This window comes from Mesoplodon densirostris, chromosome 3 (assembly GCF_025265405.1).
Source record: "Mesoplodon densirostris isolate mMesDen1 chromosome 3, mMesDen1 primary haplotype, whole genome shotgun sequence".
In the NCBI taxonomy this organism is placed as follows: Eukaryota; Metazoa; Chordata; class Mammalia; order Artiodactyla; family Ziphiidae; genus Mesoplodon; species Mesoplodon densirostris.
Window position 1 is genome coordinate 27,198,612 of NC_082663.1, and position 15,538 is coordinate 27,214,149.

The following is a 15,538-nucleotide window of genomic DNA, read 5'->3' on the forward strand; positions in this document are numbered from 1 at the left end:
ACAGTAATGACTCGTGTACGCTGCTACACTGTGCGGGAGGCCACAACAGGAACACAGCAGACACATCTAACCGCGTTTGGAGTGGGTCAGCAAAGACTGCTACCCTCAGCAAGTGTCATTTAGACTGAGCCCTGAAAATCAGCAGAAATGCGTTCCGGGCCCTTCTCTTTCTCATCTCCTTTCTGGGCAGGGTGCACAGGACCTCTGTTCCTTGGAGAAGCTCTCCCCCAACATATGCTGACAACCCTCCTCCCCTCAAATGTATCTCTACTCCAGATCTCTCTTCAGAGCTCCAAATCTGGACCCCAAACAGCCTCCTGGCCACATGCACTGTAATGTCCCTCAGATCCTCCAAATTCACATTTCTAAGTCAGCTCATCATTTCCCCCCGCCCCTCGCCGAACCTGCTGTCCTCTGGACTCCAGCCCTACCAGAGCTGCTTCCTTAACAGCTCCAGAGTCCGACCACGCCCGTGCTTCCCTGCTGCCGCTCTTCCTGCCAGCTGCCAGCACGCACCTTGCACACCTCCACGATCAGAGTCTCGCTCCCGCCATCCAGCCCCCGGTGCAGCCACTGGACCCCACAGTCCGCTCTCCCCTGTCCTGCCCACCCAATTCGTCCAGTCCACTGTCCACATAGTTCAAGTCCTCTGCAAAGCTTTCTTGGACCTTCCCTGGTGGTCCAGCAGTTAAGACTCTGCACTCCCAGTGCAGGGGGCTCAGGTTCAATCCCTGGTCAGGGAACTAGATCCTGAATGCCGCAACTAAGAGCCCACATGCCGTAACTAAAAGATCCCGCGTGCCGCAACTAAGAGCCAGACAGATAGATAGATAAATAGATAGATAGATAGATAGATAGATAGATAGATAGATAGATAGGGCTTCCCTGGTGGCGCAGTGGTTAAGAATCCGCCTGCCAATGCAGGGGACACAGGTTCGAGCCCTGGTCTGGGAAGATCCCACATGCCGTGGAGCAACTAAGCCCATGCACCACAACTGCTGAGCCTGCGCTCTAGAGCCCACGAGCCACAGCTACTGAGCCCGTGCGCCTGGAGCCCGTGCTCCGCAACAAAGAGAAGCCACGGCAATGAGAAGCCCGCGCACTGCAACGAAGAGTAGCCCCCACTCACCGCAACTAGAGAAAGTCCACGCGCAGCAACAAGACACAACGCAGCCAAAAATAAATAAATAAAATTATTTTTAAAATAAATAAAAATTACTACCTAAGTATGTGATTAGTGGCAGGTATTACTGACCTTTCCCACACCTCTCCGTTAGCTGGCTTCCTGAAACACATTCTAGTCTCATGGATAGGGCAGGGGCACATTCAAAGACAGACTTTAAATCGGAAGCCTTATCACTGAGGATAGAGACTAGAGACTAAGTGAATCTATCTTCTGTCCTGGCCTAGGAAGCTAGAGAAAGCAAAATAAGAGTTGTTCCCTGGAGCTGATTCCCAGGGCTGCTGGTTCCCCGCTCCTGGCCAGGGGGCTCCGCTACCTTCCGAGCCAGCCTGATCAGGTACCAGCTTTGCCCTGACCACAGCTCCACTCTACTAACCTTACACTGCCTTGGCAGTTGGATACAAGCAACAGCTACTCTGACAATAGAGCACGACAGCAGCACCTGAAGCCAGGGGAGCAGACATGCAGTAAGAGGCGAACTAACGATCTCTGTCTGGACTCAAGGTTACAAGACCACAGATGCGGGACAGGGTTGGGACCTAGTCCTTAAGGACTCTGCTGTTTACTCATCATGCAAATCAGTTCTCAGTCACAATACATGTTCACTTCACAGGGCGAGCTGGGAACTCTCAAGAGCACTTCAGACTAAGCATCTATTATCCGCAAAAATATATGTCTAACTTAAACACGGAAATATATCATTTGCTGGAGGTTTTACTATGTCCTGTTTCACATGTTCTACGTCATTTATTTTGACAACAGTCCTGTAAGGAATTTTCATCCCCACTTTACAGGTAAGGCCAGTGAAGCTCCAAGAGGTTAAATAACGTGCCTGGGCTCACAGGGCTAAATAGGTGGTGAAGCCAGAACTCAGGACTTCTGACACCAAGTTTAGTCCTGATTCGTTTTTTTTTTTTTCTTTTTTTTTTGCGGTATGCGGGCCTCTCACTGTTGTGGCCTCTCCCGTTGTGGAGCACAGGCTCCGGACGCGCAGGCTCAGCGGCCATGGCTCATGGGCCCAGCAGCTCCGCGGCACGTGGGATCTTCCCAGACCGGGGCACGAACCCGCGTCCCCTGCATCGGCAGGCGTACTCTCAACCACTGCGCCACCAGGGAAGCCCTAGTCCTGATTCTTAAACTGTGTTTTTGTAAAAGCTTTATTAAGACATAACTCACATACCATACAATTCACCCATTTAAAGTATACAAAGCAATAGTGTTTATCAGGATACTCACAGAACTGTACAACCATTACTAGAATCAATTTTAGAACATGCTCATGACCCCCAAAGGTACCGATTAGCAGTCTCTCCCTATAGCCCCGCCCCCCAGCCCTAGGCAGCCAATCTTAAACTTTTTTCTTATTACAAAATAATACCATCAAGTGTCCCTTCAACTGTAACAAGTCTCCAGGACAGGGAAATAGGCAACAACCTCAGACAGCACCGTTACCCCAACAGCTAAGCAATACTTACTCATTCTTGTAAAAATAAAATACAGTGTGTGTGTGTGTTTAAAAAAAAAAAACTTACTAACGTGTCATTCTAAGTCCTTTCTCTCACATTTAGATTTACTGCTTTTCTTCTCTTACCTCAGATTTTTTCTTTTTGAAGGAAGAAAGTAACTGCTCACCAAGATCCAAACTAAAGCCCTCACCTGTTTTGACAGCTCATCATTTACTGAACAGCAGTGAAAGGATTACTCATGCTTCTTAGCAAGGATCACTCTTACCAGGCATTCCCCAGGCCTTTAAATAATCCAAACACTTTAGCACATTCTCCCCAGTAAGAACCTCAGGCTAGAGAGGAAATGGTAAGACCCACCGTAGCAGTGTAAGCCTCAGAACCCACAGATCTGACCTCAACAAAAAGCTGGCTTAATTCCAACAGAGAGGGTCTGTCTGCTGCTTGTTGGAACGGGAGCTGCCTAAGGAAGCAAAGAGCAGCCGGAGACACATCATGGGGAACAGCTGGGTTTCAGGTGTCCACACAGGTCACCAGTTTACCAAACTAAGTGCCACAGTGACGGCGAAAAGGGGTATTTTTAGGCAAAGCATCTCAGGCCAAAGCAGACTCCTGGGGCACAAAGACCAAGAGCAGAGTCAGCAATCACACTGACGTTCCTCACCTAGTTCTCAACCTCAGCTCCCCCAAATCACTCTGCAGGAGAAATAAAACGACCTCACAGTAATGTATTTTATTTTTGTTTCTTTGTACTTCTTTGCAGCACATACCACAATCACTGCCCACTCTCCTCCATCCACCACTCAAGCCAGAAGGCTAGCTCCTTGCATCACTGTCTGGTAAATTACATCATGGACTTTAACTCTTTGTTCTTTCTTGTAGCCAGGCCCTTGGTCATGTGACTTTGCAGGGACTTGTTTTGGTTAACATTTGCCGTCTTCAATGACAGGGATGTAAACAAAAATTAAGTGATATATTTGAAATTTATAATCCTAAGTAAGTATAAAAGAAAGTTAAATAAATGTTCAAATGTTGTATTCTAAAAACAAAAACAAAAACAAAAAATGACTTCTGAGTGAAGCTCCCACCAGCTACCCTCTGAGGCCCTCTCCAGGGATGGCCCTGGGCCACGGTCCATTCAGCCCTCTCTGAAGCCAGCCTGAGCTCCGCAAGGCCACACTGAGTGGCCAGCACTACAGGCCTGCCCTCGAGGAGCTTACAGTTCTGTTGGGGAAACACGAGCCACAGACATAGAACAATTATACACAAAGGAGTAGAGAATAAACACTCAAATAGCATCACCAAAATCCAGAGCTACAGACAGCCTGTGTCACGGACAAAAAGCAGGATGGCAGTTACGAGCAAAGACTTGAGAACGCAAAGAGGCTGGAGTAACAAGAGCCTTCGGTACTGCCTGGTCTGGGGCTTTTCACACTGTACCTCTCATACCCTCTCTCTTCTGGTCTTTCTCTATTTTGGGGTTTCCTTTATGATTTCATTTGAAATAGCAGTTCTCAACAGGGGCTGAAGGAAGAGATCATAGTTAACAGAAAGAACGCAGGTCCCTGCTGCAGGTCCCCGCTCCCACCCTGACACACACACACCCTTCCCCACCCCTTGGGCCTGTCTGAATCTCCAGAGCAGCACTTGGGACAGTGCGTTTTGAAAAAGTTGTTCAAGAACCACGCTGTTTAAAAAAAGAAAAAAAGTTCCTTGCACAAAATATGTTTAAAAACACTTGCCTAGGGCTTCCCTGGTGGCGCAGTGGTTGAGAGTCCGCCTGCCGATGCAGGGGACACGGGTTCGTGCCCCGGTCTGGGAAGATCCTACATGCCGCAGAGCAGCTGGGCCCATGAACCATGGCTGCTGAGCCTGCGTGTCCGGAGCCTGTGCTCCGCAACGGGGGAGGCCACAACAGTGAGAGGCCCGAGTATCGCTAAAAACAAACAAACAAACAAAAAAACCACTTGCCTAATCCAACTCTATAAATCAGGAAATGAGACCCAAAGAGGTTGAAGGGGCTCCCTCAAGGACACACAGAAAAGAAACAGCTAGAGCCCTGGGCTCCCAAATCCAAGCTACTTATCTGTCAACAAACCAGAAGCAGTCAGAACCTGGGGTTAGCCTGGAAAGTGCGTTAAGATTTGGAACAGTGGAAGGGGCAGGGGGCATGGAGGACTCTTAACAGGAAAATGACACGTGAAGGCTGCGTCCGAAAGGAGCCTGGCCGTGACGGGAGGAGTGTCTCGGGGAGGGGGATGCAGAAGGGAGCAGTGGCAGGTGGAGAGACCAGGTAAGCAGCGGTGGGCGGTGGTCCCGGGCATGAGAGGAGATGCTAGCAGGAAGAGTGGCAATGGAGATGAAGACAGACCACCACAGAGGCCCCTCTCAAAGGGCACCGCTGGCTCCAGACACAGGCCTCTGAGAGTGCAAGCGAAGAACATGCTCGAAGGGAACGGAGGTCAAGTCTTGCCATTGTCGGGACCTGCTCTGGTAGCCCAAGAAACAAACACATGAATGAAGACACACAGCTGCAGCTTCTGGGGTGAAGAGTACCAGCAACTACAGCAGTTAACAATTCCTAAGTGTTTAGCGCGTGCCGAGTTGTACTGACTTAGCAACTCTCCACGGATTGCCTCACTTAAGACTAACGTCGGGGCTTCCCTGGTGGCACAGTGGTTGAGAGTCCGCCTGCCGATGCAGGGGACACGGGTTCGAGCCCTGGTCTGGGAGGATCCCACATGCCGCAGAGCAACTAGGCCCGTGAGCCACAACTACTGAGACTGCGCGTCCGGAGCCTGTGCTCCGCAACAAGAGAGACCACGACAGTGAGAGGCCCGCGCACCGCAATGAAGAGAGTGGCCCCCGCTTGCCACAGCTGGAGAGAGCCCTCGCACAGAGACGAAGACCCAACACAGAAAAAAATAAATAATTAATTAATAAACTCCTACCCCCAACATCTTAAAAAAAAAAAAAAAAGACTAACGTCACTTGTATGGGTTACATACTATTACTTTCATTCCCATCTCACAGGTCAGGAAACTGAGGCTCAGAGAAGTTACATACCCAGCTTAAATCCATACAGCAAGGAGCAAAGCTCTAATTCCAAAGCCATGCTCCTAACCCGCATATCACACTGAAAGTAGAGGGCAGCGCTGGAATGTGCACAAGCGCTCGAGGAAAGGTGTCAGGGAGCAGTCATGGGGCTGTCAGAGTCTTATCACTGAAACTAACTGATGGGACCAGCAGCAGCTGCAGAAACACATGGCGCTGCCTTCTGTGCGTCCTCTCCCGGTCCCCCTCCAGAGCTGCTATATAAATACTAGGTCAGCCGAGTAGCTGGCAGGGAGCTAAAAGCCTTGGGGCAGTAGCTTTTCCATGATCTTGGAGCAAGAGGAACTGGGGCAAACGAGAAGCTGCCTACAGGCTCACCAAGAGCCAGAAAGACGCGTAAAGCAGCAGCCACAGAAAGTAGGGAACAACAGGCGTGTCCCAGTGGTGCCCCTGGATTCTGCTCTTCAGGACCTGCCTCCCTTGCACCTCCGTGTGCACCTTATATAAGGGAAGAGGACAGATGGTCTGACCACCTGGTCCCCACCCACCTGTAAACCTTTCAAATTGTGCCTCCTACCTGCCCACGGCCTCCTCCCCACAGCGGAGCCCACGTCAACGCTGCCCTTTCCAAGTCCCACGCAACCTTCCAATGAGGCCAGATGCTGCTGAGAGGCAGCGGGGGGCCCTCCTCCGTGCCCGAGAGCATCATGTGCTCCCCCCTCCTCAACAGGCAGCACCTACCTCTGCACGTCACGGCCATCTGTCCACTTGCCATCTCTCCAGCAGAATGCGAGCCTCTTGAGTGCACAGACCGCCAATTTTTTTTTTCATTCCTAATTCTAACACAGTGCTTAGCAAATGGTAGTTACACACTCAATAATTCTTCTGATTCAAGTTATAATAATAAAAGCATCTAGCAGTTGTTGAGTATCTGCCACGTATCACGTCCCAAGCTGGGTGTACATGGTATTTCTTCTCATGCTCAAAATAAGCCTGCCGGGAAGATGGGCATCCAGCGTCACAGGTGAGGAAAGGAAGGCTCGGAGAGGTGAAGTCACACTGGGAAGTGGATCTCAAGGAATTAAAGCAAAACACGAATTCAATTTTATATATGCAGAAAAGGTAGGAACACAGTGAGATTTTTCATCTAAAAAACTGGGATCATTCCCTTCAAATGTATTCTCAGAAATCTTAAAAAACTGTCTCAGCAAAAACAAAAGCAAAAAAACCGAGTAGCTCAGGACCGCTGCCTAAAACAAGGGTTGGCAATCTGTCACAAGGGAAAGGTAGACTTCAAAATATTTCACCACTGTGGCCAGCGCTTTCATACACAGGCCCTGCTTTTCTCGTGGCTGAAGCCATTCTCTCCCCCCAAAGCAAAGAAGTGATGGTTTAGGGCTTCCCTGGTGGCGCAGTGGTTGAGAGTCTGCCTGCCGATGCAGGGGACACGGGTTCGTGCCCCGATCCCGGAAGATCCCACATGCCACGGAGCGGCTGGGCCCGCGAGCCATGGCCGCGGGGCCTGTGTGTCCGGAGCCTGTGCTCCGCAACGGGAGAGGCCACAGCAGTGAGAGGCCCGCGTACAGCAAAAAAAAAAAAAAAAAAAAAAAAAAGTGATGGTTTAGATGCCACCTCTGAAAGACTGCCCACCAGCCAGGTCTACAAAGAATGACAAAGGGGCACAAGAGGGAAAAGTGTTTACATATGTAATCAAAACAGCACAGTCTGGCCACTGCCTTTGAAGTAGGTAAAGAGAATTATTACTCCCAGAGGTAATTTGATTTTATTTACTCGTATCTTAAGTAAGTCATTGACCAGATGTGATGGACAAAATCTGGCCTATGATAGAGAGACTCAGAAATGAGGGAAGAGAAAAAATAAGTCCACAGAAAGAATCGAGCAAAATGTCAAAGGCCAAATGTTAACAATGAAAAAAGTCAACTGCTAAATGTTCTCATTAGGTTTGGAATTTTAAATATAATCAAATCATTCTCAAACATATAAAAGAACAAAGAAAAGAAGAAAAGAAACTTTCGGAGATAGTGAAAAATACTCTAAGAAAGAGTTACTACAGTGAACTTTCCTGGCATGATACCATGGCAACAACCACGACAACTAAATATCCCACTGTCATTAATACCTTAGCTGGGAAAGATCCTGTATTCTAAGACTGACGATTCAGTACTTCCTGAAACCATCCAGGTGGCTCCTGAGTAACAGTAACAATGAAAGGCCACATCTCCTGAAGGCTACCCAGGCGCCAAGCACTCTGCTGAGGGCTTTGTGTGCACAGTCACAGTTCAGATTCATAAACGTTCACATATACCTATCAGATAAGATGGGTATTATTATTCCCACTTTTCGGGTAGAAATATGACCAAGGCTTAAAGGACTGGCCTCACACACAGCTAGCAAGGGAGAGTGATGACAAGTGTGTGCTCTCCTTGGAGGGTGACACCCCAGGCATGCGGAGGGGATTAAGGAAAGGGGGAAGCCCGGCGGCCCTTCCGGTTCTCGGGCAGCTTCGCTCCCTCCTGGAGTCCCTCTCCATTTCCACCTCCTCTCTTCTGCCTTCCAAAGCAGCAGAATATTAGAGGTTAGCAGAATTATTCCAGTTCAATCCTACCTCCTAACCTACCTCAAGAAGTTTACTGTAAATGATTCATTAAACTGCAAACCCACTGTTCTCCAAATAAAGCACATCAGAAGTCACAAGCTTAACGTGATGAGAAACTGAGGGAGGCTTCCTGCTGGAAGAATGACTCAAAGTTTCTGCTCTGCTGACACGAATCAGCAGTGCCACCTTCAAACACAACAACCGCAGGGCAGGCTGTAAATTTTTACACGTATTATGAGTGCAACCCTAAAGCCTAGACAACTGAAAAATGGAAATAACTGCTTTGGTTAGGGTAGCATTATTACGGGTAGTTTTATTTTTCTAACTTCCAAAGTCTGCAACATTGTCTTTATCATAAAAATAAGGTATACATCTTTTATAGTGATAAAAAATTTTTCTGACCCCCCCAAAATTGAGTTCTCTCTAAAGCACACTGTGACATAGAACGGCTTCACGTGGAAGTAGTCAAAGGATATCAAACGTTCTGTTGAGGATGTTCAGAGAAGGATCCAGAACTTTAAATTTCTAAGCATGGGTTCCCCACAGCCTAAGATTTTGACAGCAGTGCTGGTTTTAGCTTCAGAGACGGAAGCAGGGCGCAGAAGAGAGGCTGGCTAAGACGAGGGCTGTCTGTGTGGCAGCTGCTTGATGGGCTGCAGGAAGTGTTGCTTGACAATAGCCTCATGACATCTTTGGTGCTCTATCTGCAGAAGCTGTGTGGTGTTGGATGGGACCCAGGGAGATGCCGCAGGAAGCACATGCAGGAGAGAAAAAGCGGAAGATCTGGACAGATCATCAGGCTCAAGCCACAGCTAAGAAAGTGGTCATTTTAGGAAGAACTTTTAATGTCCTTTAATGGCCTGTTAAATCACTCTTTAATGGCCTGTTAAATCACTATGGATGACCTCTAAGCTGAAGGAGAAAATTCTGCCATGAAAAAATTAGTTTGGGGCTTCACTGGTGGCGCAGTAGTTGAGAGTCCGCCTGCCGATGCAGGGGACACGGGTTCGTGCCCCAGTCCGGGAGGATCCCACATGCTGCAGAGTGGCTGGGACCGTGAGCCACGGCCGCTGAGGCTGCGTGTACAGAGCCTGTGCTCCGCAATGGGAGAGGCCACAACAGTGAGAGGCCCGTGTACGGCAAAAAAAAAAAAAAAAAAAAATTAGTTTGGGGCTTCCCTGGTGGCGCAGTGGTTGGGACAGTCTGGGAGTCCGCCTGCCGATGCAGGGGACACGGGTTCGTGCCCTGGTCTGGGAAGATCCCACATGCCGCGGAGCGGCTGGGCCCGTGAGCCATGGCCGCTGAGCCTGCGTGTCTGGAGCCTGTGCTCCGCAACGGGAGAGGCCACAACAGTGCGAGGCCTGCGTACTGCAAAAAAAAAAAAAAATTATTTTGGAATGGAGAAAAAGTTATAGAGTCTTAAAGTAATGGGTCTAGATTTTGCTTTAAAAGGTATTTTTTATTGCTAGGACTGAGGAAGGAGGTCTGTTTTAGGCTAAGCCAATCTCCTCTTGTCATCGATCCATCAAAGTCATCAAAATTAGCAGTCCAATACCATAGGGTTCCACCAAAAAATAATCTCAATCGTTTCATCTGTTTTGGATCCCCAACATCTAGAATAGCGCCTGGTACTAGTAGGTGCTGAATAAATATCTGTTGAACAAATTAACCGTATCGCCAACGAGCCCCATATCTGCTCACAATCCCCTGGTGAAGAACCTAACAAAAGCCAAGAAAGAAACCGCTGCTAGAGAACAAGAATGAGAAAGCACTCTAGCACACAAGCACCAGGCATGCCTATGAGCATGTTTCACTAATGATATTCCCTGCATTCACAACTAGAGGGATAAGAGAATGGCCCTGGAGTCAGAAGGCCCTAGTTTAAATTCTGGCACCAACCTTTGCCAGCTGTGACCCTGAGCAAGGTACTTAACCTCTCTGGGTCTCACTTTCCACATCTAGACACAAAAAAGAGGGGTAATGGTAGTATCGGCCACATAAGACAGATGAAGATGAAATGAGATAAGCAGTTTCTGGGACACAGAAGTGCCTAATGAATATCAGTGAATTCTTGGTTTGTTTATTTTGATATATACCTGCAGTCCTATCTCTGGGAAGAATTCAGGATCGTGGGTTCACTTCTCCCCACCAAAAGAAAGGGCCTTAAAGGAGGAAGAGGCAATCGAATGCATTCTTTTCCCTGAGGGATCAATAAGAAGGAAAAAGAATCGGCTCTTAAATCTGGATTTTTTGGACCCTTCTCAATGTTCATGTCTCTTCTTGCCTTTTCTCCCCACATCTATATAAAACCTTTCCTGAACGGCTGTGGGTCTGGCTTAGCCACAGGCACTGCTGGCCTCCAGAGACAGCTCTTAACTCTGTTCTACAATAACACTGTACCCCGGGCAGGGCAATTAACCCCGCTGGGCCTCATTTCCACATCGACATAACAGAGGAAGAGTTCAGGGGTGGAGTGGATCATCTTTAAATTCTCTTCCAAGTCTGAGAATCCACAACTAAGTAATTAATAACTATGATTAGTACATTCAAGTCAAGCGCTGACCTAAACTCAACTAGAAAATACATCTTAACCATATTTGGAATACCACACAAACACGGGCACAAGCACAGCAAACTCTAAAAGCTGCATTTTTCCTGGTCTTAGTTTCAGAGAACAACACACAAGCACCCTGAGGCTTTTATTCGGCTCCCGTATCACAATGGAACCGGCTCTTATTAAATCAGAACTTTCTCTTAGGATCACCTAAGGGTCCTTTATTTACAAGCTGCCAGGTACAGACACTAAGCATTTCTAACCACTATGAATTACCAAACTCGTGCTTACAATTTCCAGGTAACTGAGCAGAGAACTGACAGTCTTAAAGAATCAGAATTGTCATTCGGCACCAGAGAAGGTGACTAACTAGAAAAGCAGTTAAAAACCACACTACTGGGGTTTCCCTGGTGGTGCAGGGGTTAGGAGTCCACCTGCCGATGCAGGAGACAAGGGTTCGAGCCCCGGTCCAGGAAGATCCCACATGCCACAGAGCAACTGGGCCTGTGCACCACAACTACTGAGCCTGCCCTCTAGGGCCTGCGAGCCACAACTACTGAGTCCACGCGCCACAACTGCTGAGGCCCGCACGCCTAGAGCCCGTGCTCCGCAACAAATGAGGCCACCGCAATGAGAAGCCCACGCACCGCAACGAAGAGTAGCCCCCGCTCGCCGCAGCTAGAGAAAGCCCACGTGCAGCAACAAAGACCCAACACAGCCAAAATAAATAAACAAATAAATAAATTTATTTAAAAAAAAAACAAAACACACTACTTTCTTGGGCTCTTCGCGCTACCTAACATCTCCCCATCACACTGTCTGTCTCTGTTGAGGAAAAGGGGTCTAATTTAAAACGAAGTTATAGGTTAACAATGGACATAGAAAGACATTTACAATGTACATTTCTGGTGAAATGGGCAGATTACAAAATAATGTGATCAGCAATATTAGTCCCGTTTTGGTAAAAAACATATGCATACACCTACACACGTATCTGACAGGATACATTCCAAGTCGTTAATAAGCTTATAATTTTTCTGTAAAAAATCTGTTTGCTTATCTATATTGTCCTATTTTTCTACAATGAACACTCTGACTTCTGAAATAATAATTCAAACAGGTGTTTTATTTAATAAGAAAAGTGGATCTGGCACCCAAACTATAACCAAACACCTCCCTGAAGCACAGCTCAGCATCCAGGGTTCCCCTGCACAGAGGCACCTTGTGTCTGAGGCTAAGCTGGGGTGGAAGTGTTGAGATGTTTTTAAGTACCAGTCATCGGGTACCACCAAGATAAGCTCAGCTCTCTCCAGCCTGTTCACCTGAGCTTCCAAAACCATCAGCTTCCCATTTACGCAATTCACTGATTGCAACCCTCTGGGCAGAGTTCACAAAACATGACCAAAGATCCTAAATTACAGTTCAGGATTTTAACTTTCACATTCACTGATTTAGGAGAATCAATGACAGAAGAGCCAAGTTACTGTGGCAGAGTTCCAATTTTAACAGGTGACGTTAACTCCCACCCCTCATTTTAGGCTGTCCAATGCCAACCCTTTGTGATCACAAGACAAAAAAAATTCGCCACCATGTTTAAAAGCGTCATCTTCAAATACTTTATCCAGTTAAGCCTTCTGTTTTTAATAGAAAGTGCTGGCTCTTGATAGCCTCTTTGGCATACAGAATGCAGCTGTTGATAAATCTTCTAAGATCTGATCAGCCTAGAACAAGTTCATTGCCAGGCACAGGTATCATAAGGCACTTTACACCGTGAAGGCGTGAAGGGTGTTCTGGAAGCTTAGTGATCTACCAGCAAGAAGGTGTGTGAGAAATTGCGACTTCCCAGCTAACAAAAACAAAGAGCATACAAAGACAGTGGTAGGAAAACACACGTGACAAGCAGTAAAGATGAGGGTAGTGTGAGGGAAAGGAATAGAAACAGCAGAATGACAGTCTTCAGAAAAGTGTTCTGAAGGATTCCTCCTACTGAGTCAAGAGAAGGTTACCAGACCCAGTGCTCTCAGAGGCACATAGGCTATACCTTGAAGCTGCTCACATGCATTTCCTGTAACGTAAGAGCTAGCAAAAGCTATACTGTACTTAACAGCAAATTGTCTCCTTACTCCCTCATTCCCTTATCTTCTAAAAACCATCCATGATTTAGGTCGGAGCCTTATCCTCTGTTACAAACTATTTTTTGAGACAGATTTCAACAAAGAAGCATAGTGTCTACACAGCACTATTTTCTTGCAAGAAAACAAAACTGCCAACTATAAGGATCTGAAAAATGTGACCACTTCAGGCTTATTTTGGGGTTGAACCACTCCCCTTCCCTAATTATCCCTCAAAGGAAATATATCAGGAGCTTGTGGGCAAAGAGGGTAAACATGTCTAATTACAACATGTGCTCTTGGTGGATAAAAAATTGGAACATTCTTGAACTCTGGCCACATTTCAGAAGACCTTCCGGGCCTCCCTGGTGGCGCAAGTGGTTGAGAGTCCGCCTGCCGATGCAGGGGATACTGGTTCGTGCCCCGGTCTGGGAGGATCCCATATGCCGCGGAGCGGCTGGGCCCGTGAGCCATGGCCGCTGAGCCTGCGCGTCCGGAGCCTGCGCGTCCGGAGCCTGTGCTCCGCAACGGGGGAGGCCACAACAGTGAGAGGCCCGCATACCGCAAAAAAAAAAAAAAAAAAAAAAAAAGAAGACCTTCCACTTGTAGTTTAGTCTCCCTAAAGAGGAAAGGATAAAAGATCAGTTGTGTTTCAACCAGGTCTCCATCAAAAAAGACACAAAGAGAAACTGACCACATTTCTTACCCTCTATACTACAGGAGAGCCTGCTGAATATGCAAGATGATCCTGACTCCTTATCAAGCACTTACAGAGGAAGTGGTTTTTATTTAAAAATTAGGACTAAAAATAAGACCCATTTCAAGAGTACTCTCCACTGGAAAAAAAAGACACACATTTGAATTTAAAGATACATATGCAAAGGCTTCAGGCCACAGGTGGTCTCAGAGAAGCAGTCCTTGATCAAGCCCTCTCATCCACAGCCCACCTGCCTTTGCTTTACAGAGGTGTGAAGACAGCCAAAGAGTCTGCTAATGCTTCTGCACATTGCTGTTGAAAATGCTGAGAGAGGAGCAGGAAAAAACCTTCAGAAATCCAAAATGAAAATGCATCTAATTAGGCATTTGGATTGGGAGCTATTGCTCAAGAAGCCCTCAGCAAGGCCTACAGGTTGTAACCTCTCTCACCTCCTCTCCTAGGACTCTCCCCCTCCTCCACTGGATTCTGCAGGTTTGGTTTCCTTGATGGCCCTCCAACACTCCAGACTCTTCCCTCAGATCCCAAGCATCCTTCAAGTTTTTGCTCAAATGCCACTGTGCAAGGAGGAGAAGGAGGTCTTTTCTTTTCCCATGATACTTTCAACTTCTAATATACCACATAATTTACTTATACCTACTTTATTCATTGTTCACCCCTCTCTCCCTCAGATAAGCTCCGGGAGAACGGGGATCTTTGTTTTGTTCATTGATGTATACCTCCAAGCAGTTTTAGAACAGTGCCTGGCACTGAGTAGGAGCTCAAAAAATATTTTCTGAATGAATGAATGAACTTGACAGTAAAACTCCAGGAGGAAAGCAGGAGGGGGGTCGAAAGAGTGATGGTGAGGGGGTGAAATGAAAGGGGGAAGAAGCGACAGAGGGGAATTCGCAAGGAACGGGTAGAGGCTGACTGAGGCCGGGACCGACCCACACTTTCTCCCTGCAGTGCTGATGGGAAGCGGGAGGCAGTGCACGGTATCCCGCCAGCGGCATCAAATAGCACTCTTAGAAGCAAGCAGCTGAGATAAGCAAGCTCTACAGACTCACTGAGAAATTCCAAGGGCAGGGCAGACCCGCCCGGACTGCAGGCTCTGGGCAGGTCCCCAAGGGGGTCCAGACGTCCCTGCTCTTCCCCTCTCTCGGTGCCCCAAACCCAGCTCCCCTCCACTGTAGCCAGGAGCGTGCCGGGCCGCAGTACCTTCCCGGCTCGGGCCCCTTCACCTGGTCGCCAGCAAGCCGGGCCCTGCACTCGAGCACCTGCCTGCCCGCGTCGGGGATCCCTAGCCGGGCCCGCCGGGAAGCCCAGCGCGCCCCTGGGGGCCTCACTCCGCTCGGCTCCCCTGCGGCACCCGGGCAGGAAGCGCCCGCGGCTCTTCCTGCGGCGGGTAAGGGGCTGCAGGCGCCCCTCGCCCCGGCCGCTCCAGTCCGACGCCCCACCCGCGCGGCGCCCCCTCACCTCGGGGCGCACGTACGACACGAAGGAGGGCTTGGGCGCCTTGGTGCCGCCGCCACCGCCGACTACCCCTTTCCCCAGCATACCGCCGCCCTGGGAAGCAGCGACGCGCGGGACCAGAGGCAGCCGCTCGCAGCGGCCACCAGCACTGGCGGCCGGGGCTCCGCCCATCCCCAGGGCAGCGGCGGCCGCGGCAACGCCCGCATCCGGCTCCGCCGCTGACACCGCTCGCCCCGCCCAGGCACGCGGGCCCCACCCACTCCGCGCGCAGGCCCATGCAGTCGGGAACCCGCGGCCGGAGGCCACGCCCCCCCCGCTGGCGACAGGCCGGTCTGCCTAGCGGATACTCGCCTTCCGAGATAGGCTCCATTCCACCCTCCTGCGGC

General features: G+C 48.9%; 1 protein-coding gene across 1 annotated transcript in view; it reads right to left on the minus strand.

Moving 5' to 3' along the window:
• Positions 1–15,323, minus strand: part of MTMR12 (myotubularin related protein 12) — a 68,507-nt gene extending 53,184 nt beyond the window's left edge. Inside the window, exon 1 of the mRNA XM_060092762.1 lies at positions 15,156–15,323. Within this exon, the coding sequence (XP_059948745.1) occupies positions 15,156–15,323 (168 nt within the window). The remainder of the gene's footprint in view (positions 1–15,155) is intronic.
• Between the last annotated feature and the right edge of the window lie 215 nt (positions 15,324–15,538).